The following is a 27,028-nucleotide window of genomic DNA, read 5'->3' on the forward strand; positions in this document are numbered from 1 at the left end:
AATCTGGAGTCAGGATTCCAAGAGTCCTCGTGCATGGGGTATTGAGACCCATTGCCAGAACATACTGTGGAAGCATGACTGATGAGTGTGAAGTGATCAAAGCTAAGTGAAAATCACTGCAAGGGGTTGGGAGTCTTCATGCTGATTATAATTTGGACAAGCAAGTTGAGGGTATGAAAATCCTATGAGGTTGGAGATGTTAGGCTGACGGTTGACCAGCTCCTTGAATTGGAAAGTTTTTGTTCTTTTCCCAATTTGTTATGGTTGGGTGTTCACTGTTCTTCACACTAGGCTTTGCATGTTTGTCCTCTCTGCAGGTCCCCCAACGCGCCTGGTGAAAGAAGAGTTTGTACATGACATGCATGACTGTGTGCAGCTGGACATGCCCTCAATGATGTCCCCGTCTCCTGGTGAGCATGTGCCACCTGTAAAGCACCCACCAAGGATCATGGTGCCGTCCGACTCATACAGACATCCTTTACCTCCATTACAGCTCCCAGAGCATCCCAGAACCGCTTTGAATCTGTATCCCAACATACCCCTCTCCCCTCCTGGTAAGTGTGTTCTTCCACAGCTTGATATAGAGAAATTGAGACATTTCCACTTGTTTGTTCTCTCTTCCTTTTTCAATGTTGCAGTCCCCTGCCCCCCTGCTTTGTGTCCATCTTCTACAACTCACTATCAGTATTGTGGAATAGATTTTAATAAACATCACATTACATTAGCGACTTCATTAGCATCCATTCTATTTAGTTCCTTTGGCAACTTGACACTTCATATCAACTTTTTCTTCTGCCCAACGTCCTGTAGGGGGACCTATGATCTCAAGGACACACAATGAAGGATTACTGCAGATCGCTCCTCCCCAGCCGATGGCTCCCACACCACCACCATCCATTCCCACCCTGCCGCCTCAGCAGAATGGATTCCCAACTCAGTCGAAGCAGCCTTACCATAGTGAGTACTTTATTGAATGAGCCATGCAAAGGGTTTCTTCATGCTTTTGATGCATTATCATTTAGTGTAATTTCATTATTTAATATAATGTGTCTGGGTGTATTGTGTTAGATGCCACAGCGACCTGGACGGGCAGCAGCACAGCTGTGTACACCCCCAGTGTAGGACCGCAGCAGCAGAATGACCGTGGACAACAACAACCTCCCCTCCACCATCCCAACCACTTCTGTATGTCTAGTATTTGTGATATTTTCTCCTACTTCTTCCACCCTTCCCTGCATCTTTTTCTGCCATCTCTCCTTATTCGTGACTCACCAAGCTTTTTCACTCCCCTGCCCCCCTTTGTCTGGTGTTAGTTCCTTTTTTTACAACGTGAACCTATCATAGATTTACCTGCAGTGTCTTTTTTTTCGACCATTTAGTTGCTCGACTTGTTTGGGAGCTGATCATAAGCAGTCATTTTGCCTCATTGTGACATCGACCAAAGTCCACAATGCCTTATAACAAACATATCCACCATTTTCAGATTGTATTTTCTCCTATCTGGATAAGAAGCATATATGTGACGGAGTAAAAACATTGATGAACGTTTTGATACATCCTGTTGAGTCAGTGGTTAGTCTGACTTCTAAGAAGATGTGGGCAACAGTTCAGAATTGGAAGATTTCAACCCTATAGGGGCTACAGTGCTTAACAGCCAGCAGTGGAAACGCCCCTACGGAATGACACTTGAATATTTTGTGTGTGAGTTTTTCCGGAATTTGTAGGAACATTTACTAAAAGAACATTGTTATGTCATTTTTGTCTTTTTTAAGATCACAACACAACTCCCTGACAAAGTTTTACTGTTCTCTTTATGAAAAGCGTGAAAAGCCACAAAAAAATAAATTGGGCATTTCATGCGATGATGTTGATGCAGAGCCCACATTTCACACAACCTTTGGATCCTCTGTCACAGCGTTTTGATTATGGCACAGCTGATGAAACCTTGACATTGAGGAAGCAAAGTTCAAACAGGCTTAATTAATTGATACTAGCAGTGGTGAGTAGCACCATGGAACCCAGATTGGTGACCTCCCAAATATGGTCGCAAATCGCCTCTAAGTTTGCCAAAAAAAACACCCCACTAGCATACCTTCTGCAGACATGCCTTTGAGGTAAAATACAGAAATACACAGGGGATAAATAGCCGGTGTTTTATCAATCTAAAGGCAAACAAAGGATTCTATGACTTCATCACCCAAACAATCAAAGATGTTTGATGCTGAAAAGCTGACTAAGGGCAGTCTCATTAAAACCCACACGTTCGGAGTTGACTCCAGCAGAATATGATAAATCTTAAGCGAAAGAACTGCAGATTGCTAATGAAAGCATCTAGCTGGCTGTTAAACTCCGTGGGCATGGAAAATAAATGCAGTGCCTGAAAACAACAGCATTTTTGAGAAAGCTTTTGTTTCTAATGTGATATTTTGCAAATCTAGTCACAGTGTTTCAGTGTATATAGATGACATTATGTATGGCCATTAACCTATGCAAGATTTACAGGACTCCTAATTATATAGAGAACAGCAACTCCACCATATGTTCCCAGGCAGGAAGACGATGCACTAGCAGAACATACAGGATCAGGATATAATCATCTCTAGCAGATGAAGTGGGTGCATACCCTGCTGTTTTGTATGGGGCTACTTTAGGATGTGAAGTCCTACAGCGGCAGGCCTAGTTAGCTAAAACAATGTGTCTAAAATATGGCTAAATAGCTATACAACACTGTGACTTATTTTTGCCAAAAAAGAAATCCAAGCGTGCATCTTAATTACAAGTTATAATATTTGATCATTTATTTTCAGTATAGAATGCCATTTTACAGAAGATGTACTGAGAAAAACTACTTACTGACCTTAATCTAATGGATTGATTATGTTTTTAAGTGTAATGAATTTTGGAACTGGGCATTTAATTCTTGGAATCTAGTTTAAATTTAATGTGGTTACAATCCATTATGCTTTACTCTTAAACTGCTGCGTCAAGATCAGGTCTTGGGTACTAAAGTTTATATTAGTTTAATGATTGTGTGAGCAATAGAGGTTCTCTCCCTTTAGAATCCTCAGAACTGGATGAATTAATTGTTGTCTTCATTTATGAAATTTTAGGCCATTTAACTATAATTCTGGAGTAGGAAGATGTAACTCCACTATAAGTGCTGACATACTTTCGATACATTGTTGAAAAGGCATATAGGCGTGTGATATAACTAGTGGGTAAATACTGTTTCCATTTTCATTTGGATTATTCAATGATTTGATCACTTTCACTAGTAAAATAAAATTCTTGATACAATATCTGCAGTTCATTTAATTGCTAGCATTCTGCAATTTCGAACTGACTATAAAGAATTCTTTTTTTTTTTAAATGCAGCCCCTTTAACATGTATATTGGCATCACATAGGTACATTTTGGAATTTGGTAGTTTCAGTATTTCAAGATAAAAATAGGGAAAATATTGTTATCCAGTATTGGATCTTTCATAAATTCACATGCTTGAATCATCCCCGTCGTCGAAGTGGGAGTCCCACGGTACATAAAATAGCAATAAATAATATATATATATTTTTTTGCCATAGGCTATAATGGAGCCAGCACTTGCTCACATAGCCTATCCATGTCCTTTTGTGAAAGGACCCAAACCTGCCTGCTGTCCAATCAGGCACCAGCACCCTCTAGAACCTTCTCCAGAGAAGCTCCCTTCCTCAGATTTTCTACCGCACGTCATGTGAAGGGAGTCTCCCTGAGCTCTGCTCAGTTTATCTTCTACTTCAGAACTTTTTCTCTCAAAAGAGTTGAAAATATGTCAGATTCTTCAAGGAAAGGCCTTTTCCGCCCTTGCAAGACCTGTGGAAAGAAAAGGCTCCATGTGGATGACCCACATAAAGACTGTTTGTATTGTCTCTACCCACAACACCAGGTTAAGGACTGCAAAATATGTTGCACCTTCTCCACAAAGACCCTCAGAGACTGTGAGGGCAGGCTCCTGAAATGGTTACAGGCCAAATCCTGTACTTCAGGTGAGGAGAGTGGGTCAGAGAGGCCACACAAAAGGTCCAGATCTGAGGACCTAGGCCACACAGAAAAATCCAGGAAGAGGCAGAAATCACATCTTGGGAAGGGCTTACAGACTTCAGTCTCCTCTGAGCCTTCCTCTCCTCTTCAAAAGAAGGAGTCCTGCCGTCTATCTCCTTCCTCAGAGCCTTCCACTTCTGGAAAAATGACTCTAAAAATTAGATCGACGACGACAACACTGTCGACGACCGTGACGACGATGACGGTACCAACAACTACTGTCTCCACTACATCGTCGACGAGACCGTCATCAGCGTCGACGACCTTAACATCGACGGTAAGGGATCCGATCCCCTCTCTCAAGACTCCATCGACGAGTACAGTAAAAACATCGTCGGTTGCAACACCGTCGACGACTGCCCCGTCGACTATAACGTCAGCGACGCCATTGTCATCGGCGCTTTCGCCATCGACGGGGACCACGGTCAAAGAAGCTACCGTCGACGACACTACCGTCGACGACACTACCGTCGACGAAACCATCGTTGGAGAAACCATCGTCGACGAAACCATCGTCGACGAGACCACCGTCGACTGAAAAATCTATACCATCCACGGCTGCATCAACTTTCACGCCATCGACAGCAGTGGTGCCTAGTAGACAGGTTGAGGCCACTCCTACCTCTTCCAGGTCTCCAGATCTCCGAGCCATGGTTAGGATCAGATCTCTACCTGCACCGGACATTTATCCAACCGACACATCTCCAAACAAGGTGTCGGCTTTAGTACCCAGTCATCTTCTTGACTGGGAGGAATCTGACGAAGGTCCTTTCGGAGATGCACATAGCCCCTTGCAGCTCCATGTCAAATACCAAGATGAGGATGAAGAGGATGAGTATGAACAATATCAACCATACTACTCTCATCAGGAGCAATATTACGAAACACGAGAGCCTCAACACAGAGATACCGTACAAATGCCTTCCTCCTTAATCCAGGATTTACAATCCATGCTTCAGGATTATAGGAGAAGGTTCCCAGCGGAAGATCAACCACCAGCGCCGGTCTCTCCGGTGACACCAGTTAATGCTCCTCCTCCTCCAGCTACTCCAAGATTTACATCCCACTCGGTGTTAGCTGCACCCCCCCAGAGATGAAGGTTCCACTTCAGGGGAAGAGGAACAAGAAGAAGGAGAAATTTCCACTCCACAACATCCTACTGAGGAATGGGATGATTACTTGGCCCCCACTCCTTCTCCACCACCTCCTCGCCCCTCTGATTCTCCGCCCGAGGACATAGGTGGTTTCCATAATCTGATGGACAGAGCCGCGGTACGTTTCCACCTTCCAACATCTGTCTCCCAGTCGGAATGTTTCCTACATGAGTTCAAGGAGCAATCACGGAAGTCGGTACCGTCCATTCCGATTATTGATTTCATATGGAGCGAGGGCACAAAGATTATGCGAAACCCGGCTACGGTTCCTCCAGTTCCACAAAAACTGAATAAAAATACAAGGCAACCCAAGATTCCCCGGCATGCCTTACTGGCCATCCAAAGCCTGACTCTGTCATCTCACAGGCTGCTCAAAGACGCTTCAAAAATCCATCAACACCTATCTCTACTCCTCCAGACAAGGAAGGTCGCAGACTTGACAATATAGGCAAGAGATTCTCCTCCATGTCTGCAATCACTGTCAGGGCAGCAAATTCTTTCGCGATTTTAGGCCGATATGACCGCCAAATGTGGTCCTTTCCTGGACCTCATCCCAGAAAATAAACAAGCAGAGGCACGAAAGATCCTACAGGAAGGTGAGCGTACGTCGGAAGAAATTATCGACTGCGCTCTTGACATAGCCTCTACTGGTTTCCGCCAACTAGCGGGTGCCGCGGTCTTACGACGACAAGGTTGGCTCAAGGCCACATCTTTTAGACCAGAAGTGCAGTCCCGAATCCTAGACATGCCTTACGATGGCGAATCTCTATTTGGCAAACATGTGGATGACGCACTTCAAGCCATCAAGACGGACACAGACACTGCCAAGTCCCTGGGTACCCTACAGTACAGGAAACAGCCCTTTCGAGGGGCTAGAGGAAGAGGTTTCACCTCATTTCGAGGTTCCTTCCATAGACAATACCAGCAATCCCAGTACAGGCCTTCATACCACCAGCAGTACAGGCAATCATCGACTGCCTCCTATACCAGACAAGGAGGTAAACGAAGGCAGGGTTCGCAATCCAGAGATCAACCCAGAAAACAATGATCTTCTACAGGCACCGGCTATGCTCCCCCAATGCCCACAACATCAGCAAATAGGAGCAAACATTTCCAACTTCATCCAAGAGTGGGAGAAAATAACATCAGACAGATGGGTGCTGGATATAGTGACAAAAGGTCATACCCTGGAATTCACACAAAAGCCACCGCTTCACCCACCAACATCAAGCAGGTCTCTCCATCTTCGTCTGCTTCAAGCGGAAGTCTTCAGCCTTCTGGCCAAAGGGGCTATAGAGGCAGTTCCTCTGCAACAACGGGGTCTCGGATTCTACTCCTGGTTTTTCCTCATAAGGAAGAAGTCAGGAGAGTGGCGTCCTATACTAGATCTCAGGAAACTCAACAAGTTCCTTCGAAAACAATCCTTCAGAATTATCACACTGTCAGATATCTTGCACATCTTGAATCCTGGAGATTTTATGACAACTCTAGATCTCCAGGACGCCTACTTCCATATTCCAATACACCAAAAGCATCGCAAATATCTCCGTTTTACAGTAGCCGGTGCCCATTATCAGTTCAGAGTCCTACCATTTGGCCTCAGATCAGCTCCGAGAATCTTCACGAAATGCCTTGCCCCAGTCGCAGCCTCCCTCAGAAGCAAGGGTTTCCAGGTGTTCCCATACCTGGACGACTGGCTTATAAAAGCTCCGTCATCTCTACTAGCCTCCAAAGCCACAAACGCCTGCCTAAAACTATTCAACAGTTTGGGTCTAACAGTGAACCTACAGAAGTCACTTGTGCTTCCCGCACGCAGGAGAGTTTTCCTGGGAGCAGAATTGGACACTATCCAAAACAAGGTATATCTTACCGTAGCAAGGCAGCAGAAGCTGACCCAATTGGCTGTCACAATCTCCGCAAGAAAGTTTGTTTCAGTACGACTATTCAAATCGCTTCTGGGCATGATTTCCTCAGCCATAGTCCTGGTACGGCTAGCAAGACTCAAAATGAGGCCGCTGCAAGAAGAACTGCAACTTCAATGAACCCAGTCGCAAGGATCCTTCGACGACTTAATAACTATCACACCAAAGGTTCGGCAGGCGTTAGAATGGTGGTCTCACATCAACCACCTCTCCCACGGTCTAACTTTTCTGGCACCAACAACAGATTTCGTCATCACCACGGATGCCTCCTTGGAAGGATGGGGAGGCCATTTACAGGACATGCGCATTCAAGGCAGATGGTCCAAGCTCCAAAAGGAGATGCACATAAACCTGTTGGAGCTGAAGGCGATTCATCTCACGCTCAAAGCTTTTCTGCCACGCAACGCAGGATCATCAGTGTTAGTCAGAACAGACAACACAACAAGCATGTTCTACATCAACAAGCAGGGAGGAACAAGATCCCTCTCCCTCTCAAGAGAAGCTCAGTCTCTCTGGAACTGGCTCACACTGAACAACGTCCGCCTCAGGGCAGAGCATCTGACTGGGGTCAACAATGCTCTAGCGGACTCTCTCAGCAGGACAGACGACAACTGTCACGAGTGGGAACTCAACCAGACCATACTCGAGGACATCTTCCAACGATGGGGTCGGCCGATCCTAGACTTGTTCGCCACCAATCTGAATGCCAAATGCCAGTTTTACGCCAGTCGATACCCACTCCCGGGGTCGTGGGGAAATGCTCTTTTGATAAGATGGTCCGGGATCTTTGCATACGCTTTTCCCCCCATTCCACAGGTCCCCCACTCCTCAGGAAAATGAAGACCGAATGCTGCAGGATCATTCTCATAGCCCCCAAGTGGTCGAGGCAGTACTGGTACACGGAGCTCCTGCTCCAGTCAGTAGCCAATCCAGTCCCCCTCCTTGCAACCACAATCTTCTAACGAAGAATCGGGCTCTCATCTTACATCCCGACCCAACTTCACTACACTTGCATGCTTGGCTCCTGAGTACAGAGAGTTCCAAGATATGAACATTGATCAAGAATGTAGGCTCATATTATCTAAGGCACGAGCAGAGAGCACGAACAAGACATACAAACTCAAATGGAAGAGATTCTGTGTTTGGTGCTCTCAGAACAATTTTCACCCATTTCAGATTAATCCTGAGCCAATTCTTTCTTACCTGCTCTCCCTCTCCAAAGCTGGTCTTTCCCATGCATCAGTCAAGATTCACCTAGCCTCTTACAGACGATCGGCTGACATGCCGTCTATCGGCTCAACCAGAGTCATCAAACAGTTTATGAAAGGGCTGTTCCGCACCTTTCCTCCGGTACGCTTACCTCCGCCAGAGTGGCATCTTAATATTGTTCTCTCCCAACTCATGAAAGCTCCTTTTGAGCCCATTCATAGGGCGCAACTCAAGTACATCACCTGGAAAGTGTCAACCTTGCTCGCTCTCACCTCTACCAGGAGAGTCAGTGATATACAGTCGTTCACTACTAAAGAACCCTTTTTAGTTTTCTCTGAGGACTTCGTTATGCTCCGAACCAATCCCAAATATATTCCCAAATTTCCATCTTCGTTCCACCTCAATGAACCTGTTATTCTACGAACCTTTTTTCCAAACCCTACTACGATAGCAGAGAGAACTCTCCACTCTTTGGACATCAAACGATGCCTAAAATTTTACCTGCAAAGTACCAAGCACATCAGAAAATCAGACCAACTCCTAGTATCTTATTCTCTGGGACGTCAGGGAACAGGAGTAACCAAGGCCACTATAGCCCGATGGATTTCTTCAACAATCCAATTTTGTCACACCAAGGGAGGAAAACCCTTGACTAGGCGCCCGAGAGCCCACTCCACAAGAGCAGTCTCCACTACGGCTGCTTTGTTTCAAGGTATTGCCCTTGATAAAATTTGCCAGGCTGCGACATGGAAAACTACGCACTCCTTTATGCAGCACTATTGTTTGGAGTCATCACAAAGAACAGACTCTCTAGTAGGACAAACTGTGCTACGCCATCTCTTTCATTAAGGTGAGACCTTTCCTTAGTTATAGTCATATGGTTTGAGATGCAAATAACCATGTTTCTATTATGCTTCCATGTGAATATGTAAGGCGTATGTATGTACTTCTGAATGTGTATACATATGCATATATATATATGTGTATATATATATATGTGTGTATATATATATGTATATGTCGGTATTTACAGCATGAATTTTACTATATATATATATATACACGTACTTAAAGTATCTATTCCTTCGTAACTCACGGTCAGAAATGTATGAGTTTACTTTGATTATTACTATTGTTATTATTATGATTATTATTATTTATATTTGAGATAGAGGGTCTTCATGCTCGCACCCTCCACCCACGCTGGATACAATGTTTATCAACCATACTGCTGTCTATTCAGATTCAAGCATGTGAATTTATGAAAGATCCAATACTGGATAAGAAAACAAGTTACTTACCTGTAACTACAGTTATCCAGTATTGGTATCTTTCATAAATTCACATGCGACCCACCCTCCTCCCCTTTGATGCTCGCATTTCCTCTCAGGTTTTAATTTTTCACTCTCGTGCTGGAAAATCTGAGGAAGGGAGCTTCTCTGGAGAAGGTTCTAGAGGGTGCTGGTTCCTGATTGGACAGCAGGCAGGTTTGGGTCCTTTCACAAAAGGACATGGATAGGCTATGTGAGCAAGTGCTGGCTCCATTATAGCCTATTGCAAAACATTTTTATTTATTATTTATTGCTATTTTATGTACCGTGGGACTCCCACTTCGACGACTGGGATGATTCAAGCATGTGAATTTATGAAAGATACCAATACTGGATAACTGTAGTTACAGGTAAGTAACTTGTTTTCTTTCAACTGTTAAATCAGCATTTCGGTTTGTTGTTCTACATGATTTCTTGATATCACTTTCCTGGGTCAAGTGTAACCGTTAAAAAAAAAAAAAGGGATGCACTTTGCCTACAAGCCTCTGTCACGACCGGACAGAGAATATACAGGGGTGTAGCTTCTTTTGAGGGGGGAGTATTTAGTCCCCCCAACCCCGAAATAAATGTGTTTTGTGGTACATAGTTGACTACAGGTGCTTTTAATCGGGTCTGGAGAGAATTTCACCAGCAATGTTTACATACACAGACAAAAATGTGCACATACTCTCGCTCTCTGTGTTTTGAAAGCCCCCGAAAATGCTGGGTATTTTACAAAATATAGTCTTTTCTCTCACTTGGTACTCCAACCACTCTGCATTTCTCTTCATTTCCACTGCCCCTTAGACCCAACAAACACATACCGTGCTTGTTGTCTAATGTATTTTAACGTAATTTGTCTACATAATAGTTGGTAAATCTGAAGCTCACACACCCCAATAATGCGGATCAAGCTACGCCCCTGAGAATATTTGTTCCAGAATATATGATTAAAAATCATATATTCAGTTCCCCAGTATGACTCTGCATTTAAATGAATATTTCTGGCAAGCCGAAATAGTGCGTGTAGGAAGCTGGCCCGGTGTGTGGTGAGCACCTATGGCATTATCACCTTATACCATGTCCAAATATTCCCTATCAGTGAGGTGTAGGGAGTGTCTAGGAAGCCATGGTTCTCTAGAGGTAGCCGTGAAAGAGCAGCCAAGACTTATCTAGGAGACATGCAAAGCTAATGCAATACCACTACAGTCACACAGCACTTACACGCCTGAAAGAACCACACAGTGTTACAAAAATAAAGGTACTTTATTATAGTAACACACATACTAAAATACTGTATATACAATACTTCACTAGGAGGTGAGTAAACACACTATTATGTACACATTAGAAGTCAGTGATTAGCATAGAACGCAATAACAAATGGTAAAAACAATAGCAAATAGTGAAGGCCCTATGAGGAGAACAAACCATATACTAAGTAAGTGGAATGTGAAAGGAAGTCCCCCACACAAGGAAGTGGAATCAGTAGAAGGGAACTGGGAGAACTATGAACCCCAAAAGGTAAGTCCTAGGGTGCCCCCAACGACCAGGAGAGAACAAGTAAGTACCTGATTTTTCCACAAACCCACAGGAAATCTTTGGAAAAGGACTGTGCAAGTTCCAGATAAGACTGGAAGAAACCAAAGATGGATCCTGACAGAAGAGGACCTACAAAAGAAGGGGACCACGTTCAGTTCGAGTTTCCGGCTGTGGCAGGAGTCACTACCCACCCTTCTGTGGATGCAGCACCAGGTTGACTGTGCATGATGAAAGTCAGCAGCACAGGAGCATAAAAGGAGTTCCAGAAGTGATGCAGGTGATGTCCCACGTCGGCGGTCGTGATGCAGTCAGTAAGTGGTGCTGGAAAACCACCAACAAGCCCTGGCAAATGCAAGAGTCAGTGAAGAAGGTTTTGCAAGGCTGAAGAGGACTAGCAAAGACCAGGGAACTCGACCCATGAAGGAAAGTCCTGGGTGATCCTCAGCTGCTGGGAGAGTCACAAGAGGAGGAGGCAGCCCCCACAGTCGGCCCGTGAGTAGCAAGCACTGGAGTTGCAGTGAGGCCCACTCAGCACACCTGAAGAGGAGTCCCATGTTGCTGGAGCAATGGGCACAAGACTGTGCTTTGCAGGGAAGAGTGTCCGAGGTCGGGGCTGCACGGAGCCTGAAGATCGCTTGGAGGAGGAACAAACAAGCCTTAGTACCTGCAAGAGTCCTGGTGCACAGGGGTACTGACCTGCAAGGGCACACCGTCTCTCAAGTTGGACAGCTGGTAAAGAGGACCAAGGGGACCACTCCTGACCACCACCTGTGATGCAGGATCCACAGAGCTCTGGAGGGGAGAGGATTTACGCAGCCGGTCGTCATTGCAGTTGGTGCCTGCTGATGTAGTGGAGTGACTCCTTCACTCCAAGGGAGATTCCGTCTTACTTCTTGTGCAGGCTGAAGACTCGTCGCACTCAGAGGGTGCACAGCTGGGGAAATGTTGCAGTTGCTGGAAAAAGCCTGAAAAACAATGTTGCTGAGCAGAGTCGTTGCTGTAGTTGCAGATAGTCGGTTCCTGGAGGGTCCAGTTGCATTCCCGATAGCCAGAAGATTTAGTAAACGATGCAGAGGAGTCCTGCTGGAATCTTGCACATCGAATCTGAAGACCAACCTGGGAGGGAGATCCTAAATAGCCCAGGAAGGAGGATTGGTCACCTAGCAGGGTGACCGCACATCAGGAGGGGGCTGTGATGTCACCTGCCTGGCCTAGCCACTCAGATGCTCCCAGGGGCCTCTGCCCACCTTGGATTCAATATGGCAGAATCGAGTGGCCACCTGAAGGAGTTCTGGGTATCACCGCTGGGGTGGTGATGGACAGGGAAGTGATGACTCCCCTTTCCATTTTCCGGTTTTGCAGCAGATTAGGGCCCGGGAGTCCCTGGACTGGTGCAAACCAGTTTATGCAAGGAGGGCACCAAATGTGCCCTTCAAAGCATACCGATGACTTGGGGAGGCTGCCCCTCCCAAGCCATGTAACACCTATTTCTCCAGCATTGGATCTTTCATAGATTCAGATGCTTGAATCATCCCCGTCGTCGAGGTGGGAGCCTCACGGTAAATTTAAATACATAAAGCAGTAAGTCAGTAAAAGTAAAACCAGTAGGCCCCAGTAGGCCTCATAGGGTATTTTACAGTCTATCCACTTTGTTTTGTGAAAAGACCCAAACTTCTGTATCAACCAATCAGGATTCAGCCCCTCCCAAACACTCCCAACAGAGGCTGAATTCCCTCAGATTTTCTACTGCACGTCGTGTGAAGGGAGTCTCCCTGAGCTCTGCTCAGTTTTTTCCTTATTTCTGACTGAAGATTGTTTTCTCTCAGGAAACTAGCTCCACAGCTTTACCATGTCTGAAAAGACAAAGAAGGGTCTGTTCAGAGACTGTGACAATTGTGGGAAGAAGAGACTGCATGTTGATGACCCCCACAAGAAGTGTATCTACTGCCTCCATCCAGACCACAAGGTGAGAGACTGCAAAATCTGTCGCACCTTTAGTCAAAAAACCCTCAAGGACTGTGAGGGTAGACTTCTCTTATGGCTGCAAAAACAGAAAGCCATAGAACATCCTTCCTCAGACGACAGCGAAGCGTCATCACAGGCTTCTCGCCCTTAGAAAAGAACAGGTGAGAGAAGTAGAGGGTCTGATGAACCACCAAGGAAGGTGCCCAAAAAGACAAAACAAGTCTCTACTGAGGCAAAAAAGGATGTTTCCCACTCAGAGACATTGAAACATTTGACAAAAAAGGTTCATTCAGAACCTACTACGCCTTTGCATCGAAAAATCACCTCAAAAAAGGCATCCCTATCTCTGTCACCCCAAAGAGAGCCAGAAAAAGTCTCTTCAGGGAAAAAACAACCATTGACGACCACCCCGTCGACGACGGTGTCGACGGTAACATCTACAACAGTATTGTTGACGTTCACAACACCGGTCTCACCGATGATTATGACGTCGTCGGCGTTATCGTCGACGACGATAATTACGGCAAAAATTTTCAAGAAAGCTTCGTCGGCAACCACATCGTCGGCGGCGGAGGCCTCCTGGGTTCACCAATCGACCAGGGCACTCCCATCTATGAAGCACCTCTCAATGAGGTTTAAAAAGGCACTGCTGACGACGGCACCTACAGAAGATACGTCGACGAAACAACGGTCGACGAAGGAACCGTCGTCTATAAAGGGCCCGTCGACGAAGGGACCATCGACGAATGACCCGTCGACGAAGGACCCGTCAGCAAAGACGCCGTCAGTGACGGAACCGTCGACGAGAGAGTCATCGACGAGAGAACCGTCATATCGTCCACAGCACTAACAGTGTATAAACCATCCACCTACCTGGATGCTTCGCCGCACCATTCCTCATATCATCAGGACGACTCCACCAGGTTCTTACCCCTTTCACTTATTAACATGGGGGACAAGGCGTCTAATATTCTGCCAATGCATACCTCACCAAGTAAAGTGTTGCCATACCCACCACATAATCTTTTAGATGATGATGACGATGATGCATACTCTCAAAACGACGGAATGTTTGGGGCAGCTAGTAGCCCGTCCCAACTCAATGCCAAGAGTTTGATGATGAGGAGGATCAGCATTACCAGCCTAGTTATGCCTCAACATCCTATCCACAGGCAGAACAACCATCGCCCCTCGCTATGCCTAGCACACTAGTAGCAGATCTACAATATATGTTGAATGACTACTATAAAAGGTGTCCACCATCAACTCAGTCCACGCCACCTAGACCTGAGTGCTACCAGACACCTTGGCAAACTCAGACTACTAATCTTTCGGAAACACCACAGGCTAGCATACCGGTAACTAGCCAAACTCAGGAAGCTCACCCCTCGTCAGACGACGAAAGGGAAGAGGGTGAGCTAAGAGATTCGGCAGCTATTGAATGAGATGATTATCTCGTCCCCACACCATCTCCACCGCCAGCAGGTCCGGTAGATTCTCCTCCAGAGGACATAGGAGGTTTCCATAATTTAATAGAGAGACCGGCAAAAAGTTTTGGCCTTGCAATTGTTTCTCATGAAACAGAATGTTTTTTGTACGACTTCAAAGAGCCATCAAAGAGATCGGTAAGAGCTATACCCATTGTAGATTTCTTATGGCAGGAGGGTTTGAAGCCAATGAAAAATCCGGCAACAGTGCCTTCACAAATGCCAAGACTGGAGTAAAAGTACAAGGCCCCAGATGATTCTCCGGCCTGTCTAGTCTCACAGCCAAAACCTGATTCTGTTATATCACAGGCGGCTCAGAGACGTTCCAAAAACCCCTCTGCACCGATAGCTTCTCCCCCAGACAAGGAAGGAAGGAGATTAGACAATATCGGCAAGAAATTCTCCTCTGTTGCAGCGTTCACAGTTAAGGCGGCTAACTCCCTCGCCATCCTGGGAAGGTACGATCGCCAGATGTGGGCAGACATGTCTGCCTTTTTAGATCTACTGCCAGAAGATGTCAAGGTGGAAGCAAAAAAGGTCTTGCAGGAGGGAGAAAGGGTCTTCGTGGAGATTATAGACAGCGCAATAGACATTTTTCTCACTGGCTTCAGACAATTAGCTGGCGCAGCAGTCCTGCGCAGGCAAGGATGGCTTAAGGCTACTTCATTCAGACCGGAAGTCCAGAGTCGTGTTCTTGACATGCCTTTTGATGGAGAAAGTTTGTTTGGTAAACATGTCAACGACATGTTGCAGGCTATCAAAACGGATACCGATACGGCAAAATCCCTAGGTACCCTGCAATATAAAAAACAACCTTTTCGTGGAGCAAGGGGTAGAGGAAATTACTCCTTTCGAGGTGGATACCAACAATACAGATCCCAATATCAGTCTTCCTCCACAGGATCACAACATCAGTACCACCAGCAACAGCAGCATTATAGATTACCACCGGCCGCAGCTTACAAACATCCAGCTAGAGGAAGAGGAGCAGCCAGAGGAAGAGATACAGGCAGAAAACAATGACCCGCCGGTCATCTCAACGCTTCCCCACCCACCAACATCGAGGGTCGGAGGTCGCATCACTTCCTATTTCCCCCAATGGAAGGCTATAACATCGGACAGATGGGTACTCGATGTAGTGGCCGGAGGTCATACTCTGGAATTCACACAAACACCACCAATTGTTCCTCCATCGGGCCCACCGCCTCCGAGGATGAACCAACTCCTCAAGGAAGTAAGAGTGATGCTGAGAAAAGGAGCGGTAGAACCAGTCCCTTTATCTCAAAAGATCAGAGGATTCTACTCCCATTTTTTCCTTGTAAAGAAACACTCAGGAGACTGGCGCCCCATCCTGGACTTGAGAGCACTAAACAAGTTTCTAAAGAAACAGTTGTTCAGGATGGTAACACTGCAAGATGTCCTGCATCTGTTAAATGCTGGAGATCTGATGGCATCCCTAGACCTCCAGGATGCTTATTTTCATATCCCCATATATCGCAACCATCGCAAATTCCTAAGGTTTAGAGTGGGAAGTATGCACCTCCAATTCTGAGTTCTCCCATTCGGTCTCAAATCAGCCCCCAGAATTGCCACAAAAATGTTGGCTCCGGTGGCAGCACATCTCCGCCAGTCAGATATCCAGGTCTTCCCTTATCTGGACGACTGGCTTATAAAGGCACCCTCAAAGTCTCAAGTAACAAGTTATATCTCCTATTGCCTTCAATTGTTACACAGCCTGGGGTTTGTAGTCAACTACCAGAAATCTCAGCTCCACCACAAACAGGTATTAAGTTTCTTGGGAGCAATACTAGACACAGTCCGCAACAAAGCGTACCCATCTCACGAGAGGAAACAAAAGTTAACCTCCTTGGCAGACAGGCTCTCCAGAAAAATGTTCGTTTCAGTCCGAATCTACAAATCATTGCTCGGGATGATATCATCATGCATTCCGCTAGTCCCAGATTGCAGGCTCTATATGCGACCCCTGCAAGAGCAATTGGACATACAATGGACCCAGGTCAACGGTTCCTTCGAAGACAAGATTCGCATAACGCCTCTAATGAAGAACACCATGAGGTGGTGGGCCACTCTAACCAATTTGTCAAACGGACTGTCATTCCTTCTTCAAACACCAGGTTACATGGTAACAACGGATGCCTCTCTCGAAGGATGGGGTGCACACTGCCAGGACCTGCAAATCAGCGGAACCTGGAATGCGAAAGAGGGTCAGCTCCACATCAATTATCTAGAACTCAAGGCAATACACTTAGCTCTAAAAGCTTTTTTGCCAAAGATACAAAATTCAAGCGTCTTAATCAGGACAGACAACACAACCAGCATGTTTTATCTAAACAAGCAAGGAGGCACGAGATCCCTACAACTCTCGCAGCTAGCACAGCAAATCTGGACATGGGCCATCAAGCTCAATATTTCACTCAAAGCGGAGCATGTGCCAGGACAAACCAATGTTCTAGCAGACACCCTGAGCAGGACAGTGATTCCTTATCACGAGTGGGAGCTAGACCAAAAAACTCTCAACAGCCTTTTTCTATTATGGGGCAAACCGAACCTAGACCTATTTGCCACTCTCGAGAACAAGAAATGCCAGTTCTACGCAAGTTATTTCAATTAGATGGTCCGGAGTTTATGCCTATGCTTTTCCTCCGATCCTGCTCATTCCGAGAGTCATCAACAAACTAAGACAGAGGGGTGTCGCCTTCTGCTCATAGCTCCCAGATGGCCCAGACAAGTCTGGTACACAGAGCTCCTCATGCTCCCCGAACGGCCACATCTACAACTCAGACAGAGTCCGACTCTTTTAACGATGCACCAGGGACAAGTCAGACACCCAGATCCGTTGTCTCTTCATTTGTCGGCTTGGCTCCTGAATACAATGAATACTTGAATCTCAACATTTCCCCGGAGTGTAGAGACATCTTGGCAAAAGCTGGAGCTGACACTACCAACAAAACCTATAAACTTAAATGGAAACGTTTTTGTATATGGTGTGAAGCAGAAGATATACATCCTTTGTCTTCTCCTCCAGAACAGGTAATTCCATATCTCCTGCTCCTGGCAAAATCAGGACTTGCATATTCCTCCATTCAGGTACATCTGGCAGCAATCTCCAGATACCGCAGATCACCACACAGAGTCTCATTGTGTTCCACAAGAATTGTCAAGCAATTCATGAAGGGCCTTTTTCGGGTCTTCCCACCAGTTAGAAAACCTCCGCCATTATGGTCCCTGAATGTTGTGTTGATGCAGCTCATGAAAGCTCCTTTTGAGCCGATCCACAAAGCTGATCTAAAATTCATTTAATGGAAAACAGCGTTAGTGCTAGCTCTTACTTCAGCCAAAAGAGTCAGCGACATTCAGGCTTTCACTGTCAAACAGCCTTTCCTCCAATTCACAAACTCAGGTGTGATCCTGCGAACAAATCCTAAATTCATCCCGAAAGTTCCCTCAACGTTTCACTTGAATGAACCAGTCATCTTAAAAACCTTTTTTACAAATCCGCAAACAGTAGCCGAAAAGACATTACATTCCCTTGATATTAAAAGATGTTTAACGTTTTATCTACAGAAAACTCAAGCCATCCGCCAGTCTGATCAATTATTTGTAGCATTTGGCGGAACAAGAAAGGGGCACGCGGTGTCCAAACAGACTATAGCAAGATGGATTGGCCTGGCAATTCAATTCTGCCATTCAAAAGCAGGAAAACCGCTCCACACCAAGGTGAGAGCCCACTCTACAAGATCGGTAGCCACTTCAGCTGCACTCTTTGCAGGTGTACCACTACATAGCATCTGTAGAGCAGCAACATGGTCCAGCCAGCATACATTTACGAGGCATTACTGTCTCGAGGAAACTAACAATGTCGATACAGCAGTGGGACAGGCAGTGCTGAGGCATCTATTTCGTTAAGGTGAGCCTCCTACACATCCCACCACCACACTCCAGGTATGTTCGATATTGGTTCTTAGTCTCGTTAATATCTAATTTTATATCACAGTGTGTTTTACTCTAACGATGTGCTTCAGATTATTCGCTTTGTTATATTGTGTTAACATGTCGTAGAACTCAAAACAATAACAAAACAGATTGTGTCAAAACTTTCTACCACACAGCTCTTCTATTGATTTGTAGGTATATATGTATGTATATATATATATATATATATATATATATATATATATATATATATATATATATATATATACATATATATATATTTATTTATTTACATATATATATTTATATTAGATGTATAGGTGGAGGTATAAAGCTGAACTAATGTGAGTCACATCACCTAAAGAATTACTATAAAATTACAGTCAAGGTAATTCACTAATTAAGAAGGCATTACTGCTCGTTACTCTGATTCAAACATGTGAATCTATGAAAGATCTAATGCTGGAGAAGAAAATTAGTTACTTACCTGTAACTGCAGTTCTCCAGTATTGGTATCTTTCATAGATTCACATGCGACCCACCCTCCTCCCCTCAGAGGCTCCCCTATTATACAGATATTAAACTTCACACTCCTACTAGAAAATCTGAGGGAATTCAGCCTCTGTTGGGAGTGTTTGGGAGGGGCTGAATCCTGATTGGTTGATACGGAAGTTTGGGTCTTTTCACAAAACAAAGTGGATAGACTGTAAAATACCCTATGAGGCCTACTGGGGCCTACTGGTTTTACTTTTACTGACTTACTGTTTTATGTATTTAAATTTACCGTGAGGCTCCCACCTCGACGACGGGGATGATTCAAGCATGTGAATCTATGAAAGATACCAATACTGGAGAACTGCATTTACAGGTAAGTAACTAATTTTCTTCCAAAGGGATAGGGTATTGCCTCCCTCTCCCAGAGGAAGTCCTTTGTTCTGCCTTCCTCTGCTTGAGCTGGTCAAGCAGCAGGAGGGCAGGAACTAGTCTGAGGGGTGGCAGCATCGCAGGCTGCCCGAAAACCCCCAGAATACTGGTTAGAGCAATGCTAGGGATCCTCTAAGGAGCCCCCAGAGTTCATGAAATAATACAACCAATACTGGCAACAGTATTGGGGTATGATTCCAACATGCTTGATACCAAACATGCCCAGGTTCGGAGTTACCATTATGTAGCTGGACATTGGTAGTGACCTGTGTCCAGTACACGGGTAAAATGGCTTCCCTGCACTTACGAAGTCCAGGGAAATGGAGCTTGCTTTGTAGGGGCACCTCTGCTCATGCAAGGGTGCCCTCACACACAGGTACCTGCACCCTGCCCTCTAGGCTAGGAGGGCCTGCCATAGGGGTGACTTACAGTGACCTGGTGCAGTGACCTGTGGTGAAAGGGTGCATGCACCTTTTCACACGGGCTGCAATGGCAGGCCTGCAGACACATTTTGCATGGGTTCCCAAGGGTAGCACAATACATGCTGCAGCCCATGGGGAACCCTGGTGCCCCAATGCTCTGGTTACCTGAGTACCATAAACTAGGGACTTATATAGGGATACCAGTATGCCAATTGTGGGGTGTGATAAGTCCTGACCAACCAAATTTAGAGGGAGAGAGCATAGTTACTGGGGCCCTGGTTAGCTGGATCCCAGTGAACACAGTCAAAACACACTGACAGCAAGCAAAAAGTGGGGGTAACAATGCCAAAAAGAGGGTACTTTCATATAGTGCGGACGTAAAAAAAAGTACATCAATTTCTGCCAAATACTTATAGGTGCATACCACTTTTCGTTTGCTCTTAAAAACTGTACTGCAAATGAATTGCAAATATGATTTTGGACTAGGTAGAATACAACAAGATTGGTGTATAGGTGTATAGCAGCCCACTATTGTGAGCAGGCTTTACCACAGCAGTTTTAAAAAGGTTGTTTTTCCACCGTTGTGAAGTCAGAATCCTCTCCCATTTAACTATGTTTAGCAGATAGGAAACAAAAACAAAGCAAACCAAAGGCCTTTCTTAATCTCAAGTGTGAAAATACTTTGAAAAGTAAAATCGCTAAGAAACCATGCCCTTACCTTAAAATATATTTTCTTTACTGACATCATGCAGTCTACTATATTATTTTCATGTTTACAAATATTACAAAACAAACGCAACCATACTCCAGAGTTCTTAAAATCTCTTAATTGTAGATTATGCATATGCAACTCACACATACCATTATATAATGGATTGAATTCCATATAGAGGATGTTTGTGAGTTCATAGACAACTTGAGCTTGGCTCTCATTGTCTGTCAGCAGTCATTTAGAAACTCTCAGTTGAAAACATCCCCATTAGTAATTCTCTAAAGCACAGAACCATTGAAGACGCCTTTAGACTATGTTGTATTAACATGAAATACATTTTGCTGGAGATGGACTAATATTTAGAATTTTTATGTTGTCTGCTTTAGATGTTAAATCGCATCCATTTGAAGATTTGTCATCCTATAATTCTGAGTCAAGGTCAGATTTAAGATTTCTCCTCATAATAATAATGTTAAACACTCACGTTCGGAGTGAGTGGAAGGCTCATAAAAACATTGAAACACTGATTGTCAGAGGGGTGAGCAAAGGCTCTGTCCAGTATGTATCTATATAAATGGCCTAAAGAATACATTAAATTACAGATGGAGAGGAGAATGTGTTCTGCTCTTGTTACATGTGGATAATGTTATATTTGTAGACACTACAGCAGATTTTTTTTGGTTTCTTCTTAATGCCTGACAATGTTGCTGCGTTAGCAAGGATCTTGAATTTAATGTCCTAAAATGTAAAACACTGGCTTTCATACCACAGAAACCCATAGAACCACAAAGGGTTCCATGTGTTTCTCTATAAGGAGGGATTGAAAGTAGCTAATAATTTCAACTACTTTGGAATATTCCTCCAGAATAGGAGTGTTGAATCCATAAATACTCTTTGATATTATCAAACAAAACTGCAGTTGCCATAGATATCTGATAGACTTCTAGTTGCAGATTCCTTACCTTACAATTTCCCCCAGGCGTCAGACTGGATCCGGAAATGTTTCGTCGAGCAGTACTGCTGTGCACTGTCAGGTGGCGTTGGTCGACTCTGCGGGCGTCGTTGACGCTGTGGTCGCCGCGATGATGTCGCTGTTGTATGTACGAGCCACTCCAGCGCGCTGTCAGGTTTTTTTCCACACCAACCTATGCGCAGATCTGAGAGAAGAACTACCCCTAGTAATTTTTTGACTAACTGCAACACTTTTGTCGAATACTTTTTGACGAGTTTTGGATGCGTCAACGGATGGTCCAGAGGACCTGTTTTAAATCCTGCGACTCCTGTAACTGACTTATGTCGGTGATGGATCCACATCTCGTCTGCCTTTGGTGTCTGGAGCACGAACACAACCTGAAGTCGTGCTCCAAGTGTCAGGCCATGAACCCAAAGGCTTTGAAGGAGAGGTCCCTGAAGCTTATGGTGGCCCACCATCCGACTTCACGTCGCTCCCGGGCTCCTTCGAGAGGAAGGTAACGAGACAGCTCGTGGAGTCATCACCACTACTCTTTGTCCAAGTCATCAGGATAATCGGGTCACAAGAAAAATAAGTCGAAGAAGGCCAAATGTTATTCCACTTCCTCCCATTGCTCAGACGACGCAGCACAGGAAGAGTGTCGACGCTCTGGGCCTCCACCTTTGGAGCCTGCATCTGGGTTGGTTCTGTGTCTCCCTGACTTTCCGGGAGCTGGTGCCACCCCTGCCCAGTTGAAAGTGTTCTATGAGGCCATGTGCCTGACCCTGCCTTGCCTTAGGGCCCAGGAGAGTCCGTGAGGTCCCCCTCAGGTTCCATGCCGGCGGCTTTGGCCTCGTCTCCGGGGGGCACATCCAGATCCACTGTTGGATCCATACCGAAACTGGTCGTGCCAGCGCCCGATGTCATTTGGGCCCGCAATCTACGTCGATCCTATACCTATCGCTGACGTCCCGGAGCCGGAACAGTGTTACCCAACACTGATTCAGTTTTCCATGGGCTCTCCTGGGCCCAGGGCAGATCCAGACCCTTCTTTCTATGGGTATGGATATTGGGATAGTGTAGCAGGATCGCTGGACCCTTTAGAATACCAGCTTGACCCTGACGTAGACTGGGTTCAGGATTTGGGTGACACTAGCGAACTAGATTCCTCTCCTGACGCTGTCATGCTTTCTCCCCCTCCGTGTCTAAGGAGGAGGGAGCGTCATACTCCATGGTGGTAAGAAGGGCTGCTGAGGTTTTGGACCTCGAGCTTCCCTTGTGGAGGTCAGGACTAACATCGTGACCGAGGTGCTTTAGCCTGGGGCTTCCAGTTTGGAACCCCTCCTACCCTTTAATGAAGCCCTTACAGACGTCCTACTGGGTACCTGGTCCAAACCCAGCACAGAGGGCTCCTGTGAATAGGACGGTTGCCCGCCGCCATCTGCCTGCGCCGACTGACCCAAAATTCCTGACCCAACATCCTCCACCTGAGAGCCTTGTGATCCAGGCTTCCTCTTCTTCTCCTGGCGCATTCCCTTCCACTCCCCCAGTTAGGGAATCAAGAAGACTGGATAACTTTGGGAAAAAAATGTTTTCTTCCGCTAGTCTAGTGCTGCGGTCCGTGAAAACTGCATGCCTTTTGGGCCGATACTCCCATACTCTCTAGGATATGGTTGTGCAGGTGCTGCCTCGAGTCCCAGAAGAGGCCCAGGGGGCTCTCTCCCAAGATGTTACTGACGGGAGAGATGCAGCAAAGTTGATATTTTTTTGTGGACTGGATACAACTGACTCACCAGGTAGATCAGTTGCATCAACAGTGGCCTCGAGGCGCCACGCCTGGTTAAGGACGTCTGGCTTTTCACGGGATGTCCAGCAATCTTTAATGGACATGCCCTTTGATGGCACCTACCTCTTTGTAGACAAAGTGGACTCAGCGCTCGAGCGTTTTAAGGATTCCTGGGCTACAGCTCTGTCCCTTGGCCTCATAGCTGCTCCATGCCACCCCTCCCCACCCACAGTCAGCTTTTCTCCTTTTTCGTGGCTATAGAAGGGGCACCCAACCACGTTCATTTCCACCTGGCCACCGACCTGCGCATGCTTCACAGCCTCTGCGCAGATGCGGGATCCCACATGTTCGTGGATCAGGGAGCCAGCAGTCCACCCCCGCCCCTCCACTGCCTCTAAGCCTTCCCAGTACATTTGAACACCCGGGACCAGTTAGCGGCAGGACCCACAATCACCATGGACAAGTGGGTGTTGCAAATTGTCCGAAGGGGCTACTCCCCTTCGAGACTTCCCCTCTGGCCATGCCACCATCATTTGATCATCTGTTGGAGGCTAATTTGGAGGATCATTTGGCACTTCTCTTCAAGGAAGTCAAGGCTTTCTTGGCCAAGGGCGCTATAGAGAGGCTCCCTGTACCAGAAGTAGGTCATGGTTGTTATTCCAGCTACTTTCTGGTGGCCAGAAAGGACAATGGCCTTTGCCCTATGTTAGAATTCCGGTCCCACAATCTCTTCCTCAAGAAGGAAAAGTTCAAAATACTAACTTTAGCTCAGGTCCTGTCTCCCGTGGACACTGGAGACTGGATGGTAGCGTGGACTTGCAGAACACCTATTTCCACATTCCCATCCTACCGGCCCACCGACATTACTTGCGATTCGTGGTAGGTCACAAGCATTTTAAGTTCACTGTGCTCCTTTTCGGCCTTACCAGCGCCCCTTGGGTGTTCACGAAAGTGATGGTAGTGGTTGCAGCTCTTCTGCGCAGGTTAGGGGTTTTAGTCTTCCCCTACCTCAGTGACTGGCTGTTGAAAATGAACTCGCCCCAGGCTGTCGTCTCCCTCCTCCAGACTACAGCGAACCTCCTGCATTCGCTGGGGTTCACTATAAAAGTGCCGAAGTCACACCTGACTCCCTCTCAGTTGCCCCGTTTCATCAAAGCTGTTCTGGACAAAGGGCAGTTTCAGGCTTGTACTCCCGAAAAGCGAGTCCAGGATATTCGGGCTATGATCCTGATGTTTCAGCCACTATCCTGGATTTCAGTGAGAATGATTCTGAGGCTGCTGGGCCTCATGACCTCCTGCATCCTGCTGGTCCAACATGCCAGACGGCAAATGTGGGCTCTGCAGTGGGACCTGAAGTTCCATGGGTGCAGCATCAGAGGAATCTCTCCGGCACTGTCCAGATCTCGGAGGGGACTGCAGCAGACTGTCTCTGGATCGATCAATAAGAACCATAACTTAGCTCGACTGACACTATCAATTGAGCTAATTGATGGTCCTTACAACTGACTACTATGTTTATAATTCTACTCCTAATCCCTTTCAGCGTTTGACTGTTTTTTGATCTTGGATCTAAAGCCAAATTTAACGATTCTACTTTGCCATAGTATTCAATTATTGAGAAAATGAATCATTTTCAAATAAAACCTGTGCTACTTGCTTACATTTATGTAGGCTAGCTCAGATTCCAGCAGTGCATTCAAAATCTTCATATGGAACTCCTGGTTAAGATGGCAGATTGCTAATACATTCTGCCATCCAGCTGCCAGAGTGCGGCACTTAGCCGGGGACAAATGTTGAAGTAATGTCTCCAATGTGCTTTACTTTGCTTGGAAAATGGAAAGCCTTTTCAAGAGTACCATGTGCGACCAAACACTGGTCTGATTTTCTAAACAGTTTTGTTCTGTCTACATAACACTTCAGACATCTTTTAACATCCAGTATGTGCAATGATCTTTATGCTGCATCTGCCTGGCTCAGGAAAAATGTTTTTGAGACAGTCGGCTCATTTTGATGAAATTCTAATGTAACATTTGAATGAGTCTGGGGTTGTCTTCAAAATTACTCAATCACTCCTCAACTGCACAAATGGCTTTTTCATAGTGAAAGCCTCTATTTCACGAACTGTCAATGCTGACACCAAGGCCAGTGGCAGTGCTCCCATCCATGACTGAACTTTCATTTCAGCTTTGTGACTGAGCTGAAATCTCTCCCTTTTATGAGTCTTTGTGCTTGGTTTTGAAGAATCCTCATTGTGTTCCCCAGAAACTGGGATGTCCTCTGCTTTAAGCTATTGAAGTGATAGATATAGCCTCCCCTCCTGTCTTTTAAGGTTTTAGACGAAAAAGTACAACATATTTTTTGTTTTTTAATCTTATGGGAGGGGTGAAAGCAGTAGTTACATTCCTTATGATGATCTTATGAAAGCAGCCTCTGATTACCAATGCTCTGCAAGCTCTGAATGCCGCGTTCAAGCAGACGCTGACATCTTGAGTAGTCAGATCTCTTCAACTGATGGTAGAATATATATATATATAAATATATATATATATGTTCGATGGCATGTGTAGCTGCAGATACACATGCTGTGCATATCCCGCCATCTAGTGTTGGGCTCGGAGTGTTACAAGTAGTTTTTCTTCGAAGAAGTCTTTTCGAGTCACGAGATCGAGGGATTCCTCCCATTTCGGCTCCATTGCGCATGGGCGTCGACTCCATCTTAGATTGTTTTCTTTCCGCCATCGGGTTCGGACGTGTTCCTCTTCGCTCTGTGTTTCGGTTCGGAAAGTTAGTTAAATCTCGGAAAATTCAACGGTATTGTTGGCGTTCGGTATCGGGTTAGTTAACGCAGATCGACACCGAATCAAGAAGAGCTCCGGTAGCCCTTCGGGGCTTCTGTTCCCCGGCGGGGCCTGGTTGGCCCGACCGCGTGCGTCTTCAAGGCTAATGGAACAGACCCCATTCCGCTTCTGCCCCGAATGCCACAACAAGTATCCTTACACAGACCAACATCTGGTCTGTAATTTGTGTTTGTCCCCCGAACACAAAGAGGATACCTGCGAGGCCTGTCGGGCATTTCAGTCGAAGAAAACGCTACGGGACCGGAGAGCACGAAGGCTTCAAATGGCATCGGCGCTGTCAGGACACCACGACGTAGAGGAAGAGGAGACTTTCTCCATCGCTGACTCGGACTCGGACAAGCCCGAAACAGAGCAGGCGCCGAAAACCGTGAGTAAAACAGCCCCGGCCAAAACTCACGTCAAAATCATGAAGGCCCAGGGGACGCCACCGCCGGCAGGCCATGGCTTAACCCGTAAAATCGGTGACCATCTATCGGCACCGAAAAAGGGCACACACAACCTGGCTCAGACCAGACTCGATACCGAGAGACCAACTCCGAGATAAGTCGGCACCAAGAGATCGGCACACCGAAACCTAAAAAAGTGGCTTCGGAGCCGAAAAAGACTGTAGAAAAAGTTTTGGTACCGAAACACCCAGCTTCGGAGCCGAAAACAAGCTCCTACTCCGAAGAACAAGGCCTTTCAGAACAACTACAAGGCCAAAAATTTGGACAAGAGCTAGAAGCAGGGGAGCCAGATTATACACAAAGAAGGC

General features: G+C 45.9%; 1 protein-coding gene across 5 annotated transcripts in view; it reads left to right on the forward strand.

Annotated features, from left to right (window-relative positions):
• LOC138268449 (mothers against decapentaplegic homolog 4-like) overlaps positions 1 to 27,028 on the forward strand; it is a 430,729-nt gene that overhangs the window by 217,392 nt on the left and 186,309 nt on the right. For 4 of the 5 annotated variants that reach the window (XM_069218099.1, XM_069218102.1, XM_069218103.1 and 1 more), the window contains 3 exons: positions 318 to 554; positions 811 to 957; positions 1,069 to 1,185. In XM_069218099.1, the coding sequence (XP_069074200.1) occupies positions 318 to 554; positions 811 to 957; positions 1,069 to 1,185 (501 nt within the window). The remainder of the gene's footprint in view (positions 1 to 317; positions 555 to 810; positions 958 to 1,068; positions 1,186 to 27,028) is intronic. The other variant, XM_069218104.1, reaches the window with a different exon arrangement.

Source organism: Pleurodeles waltl, chromosome 12 (genome assembly GCF_031143425.1).
Source record: "Pleurodeles waltl isolate 20211129_DDA chromosome 12, aPleWal1.hap1.20221129, whole genome shotgun sequence".
Lineage (NCBI taxonomy): Eukaryota > Metazoa > Chordata > Amphibia > Caudata > Salamandridae > Pleurodeles > Pleurodeles waltl.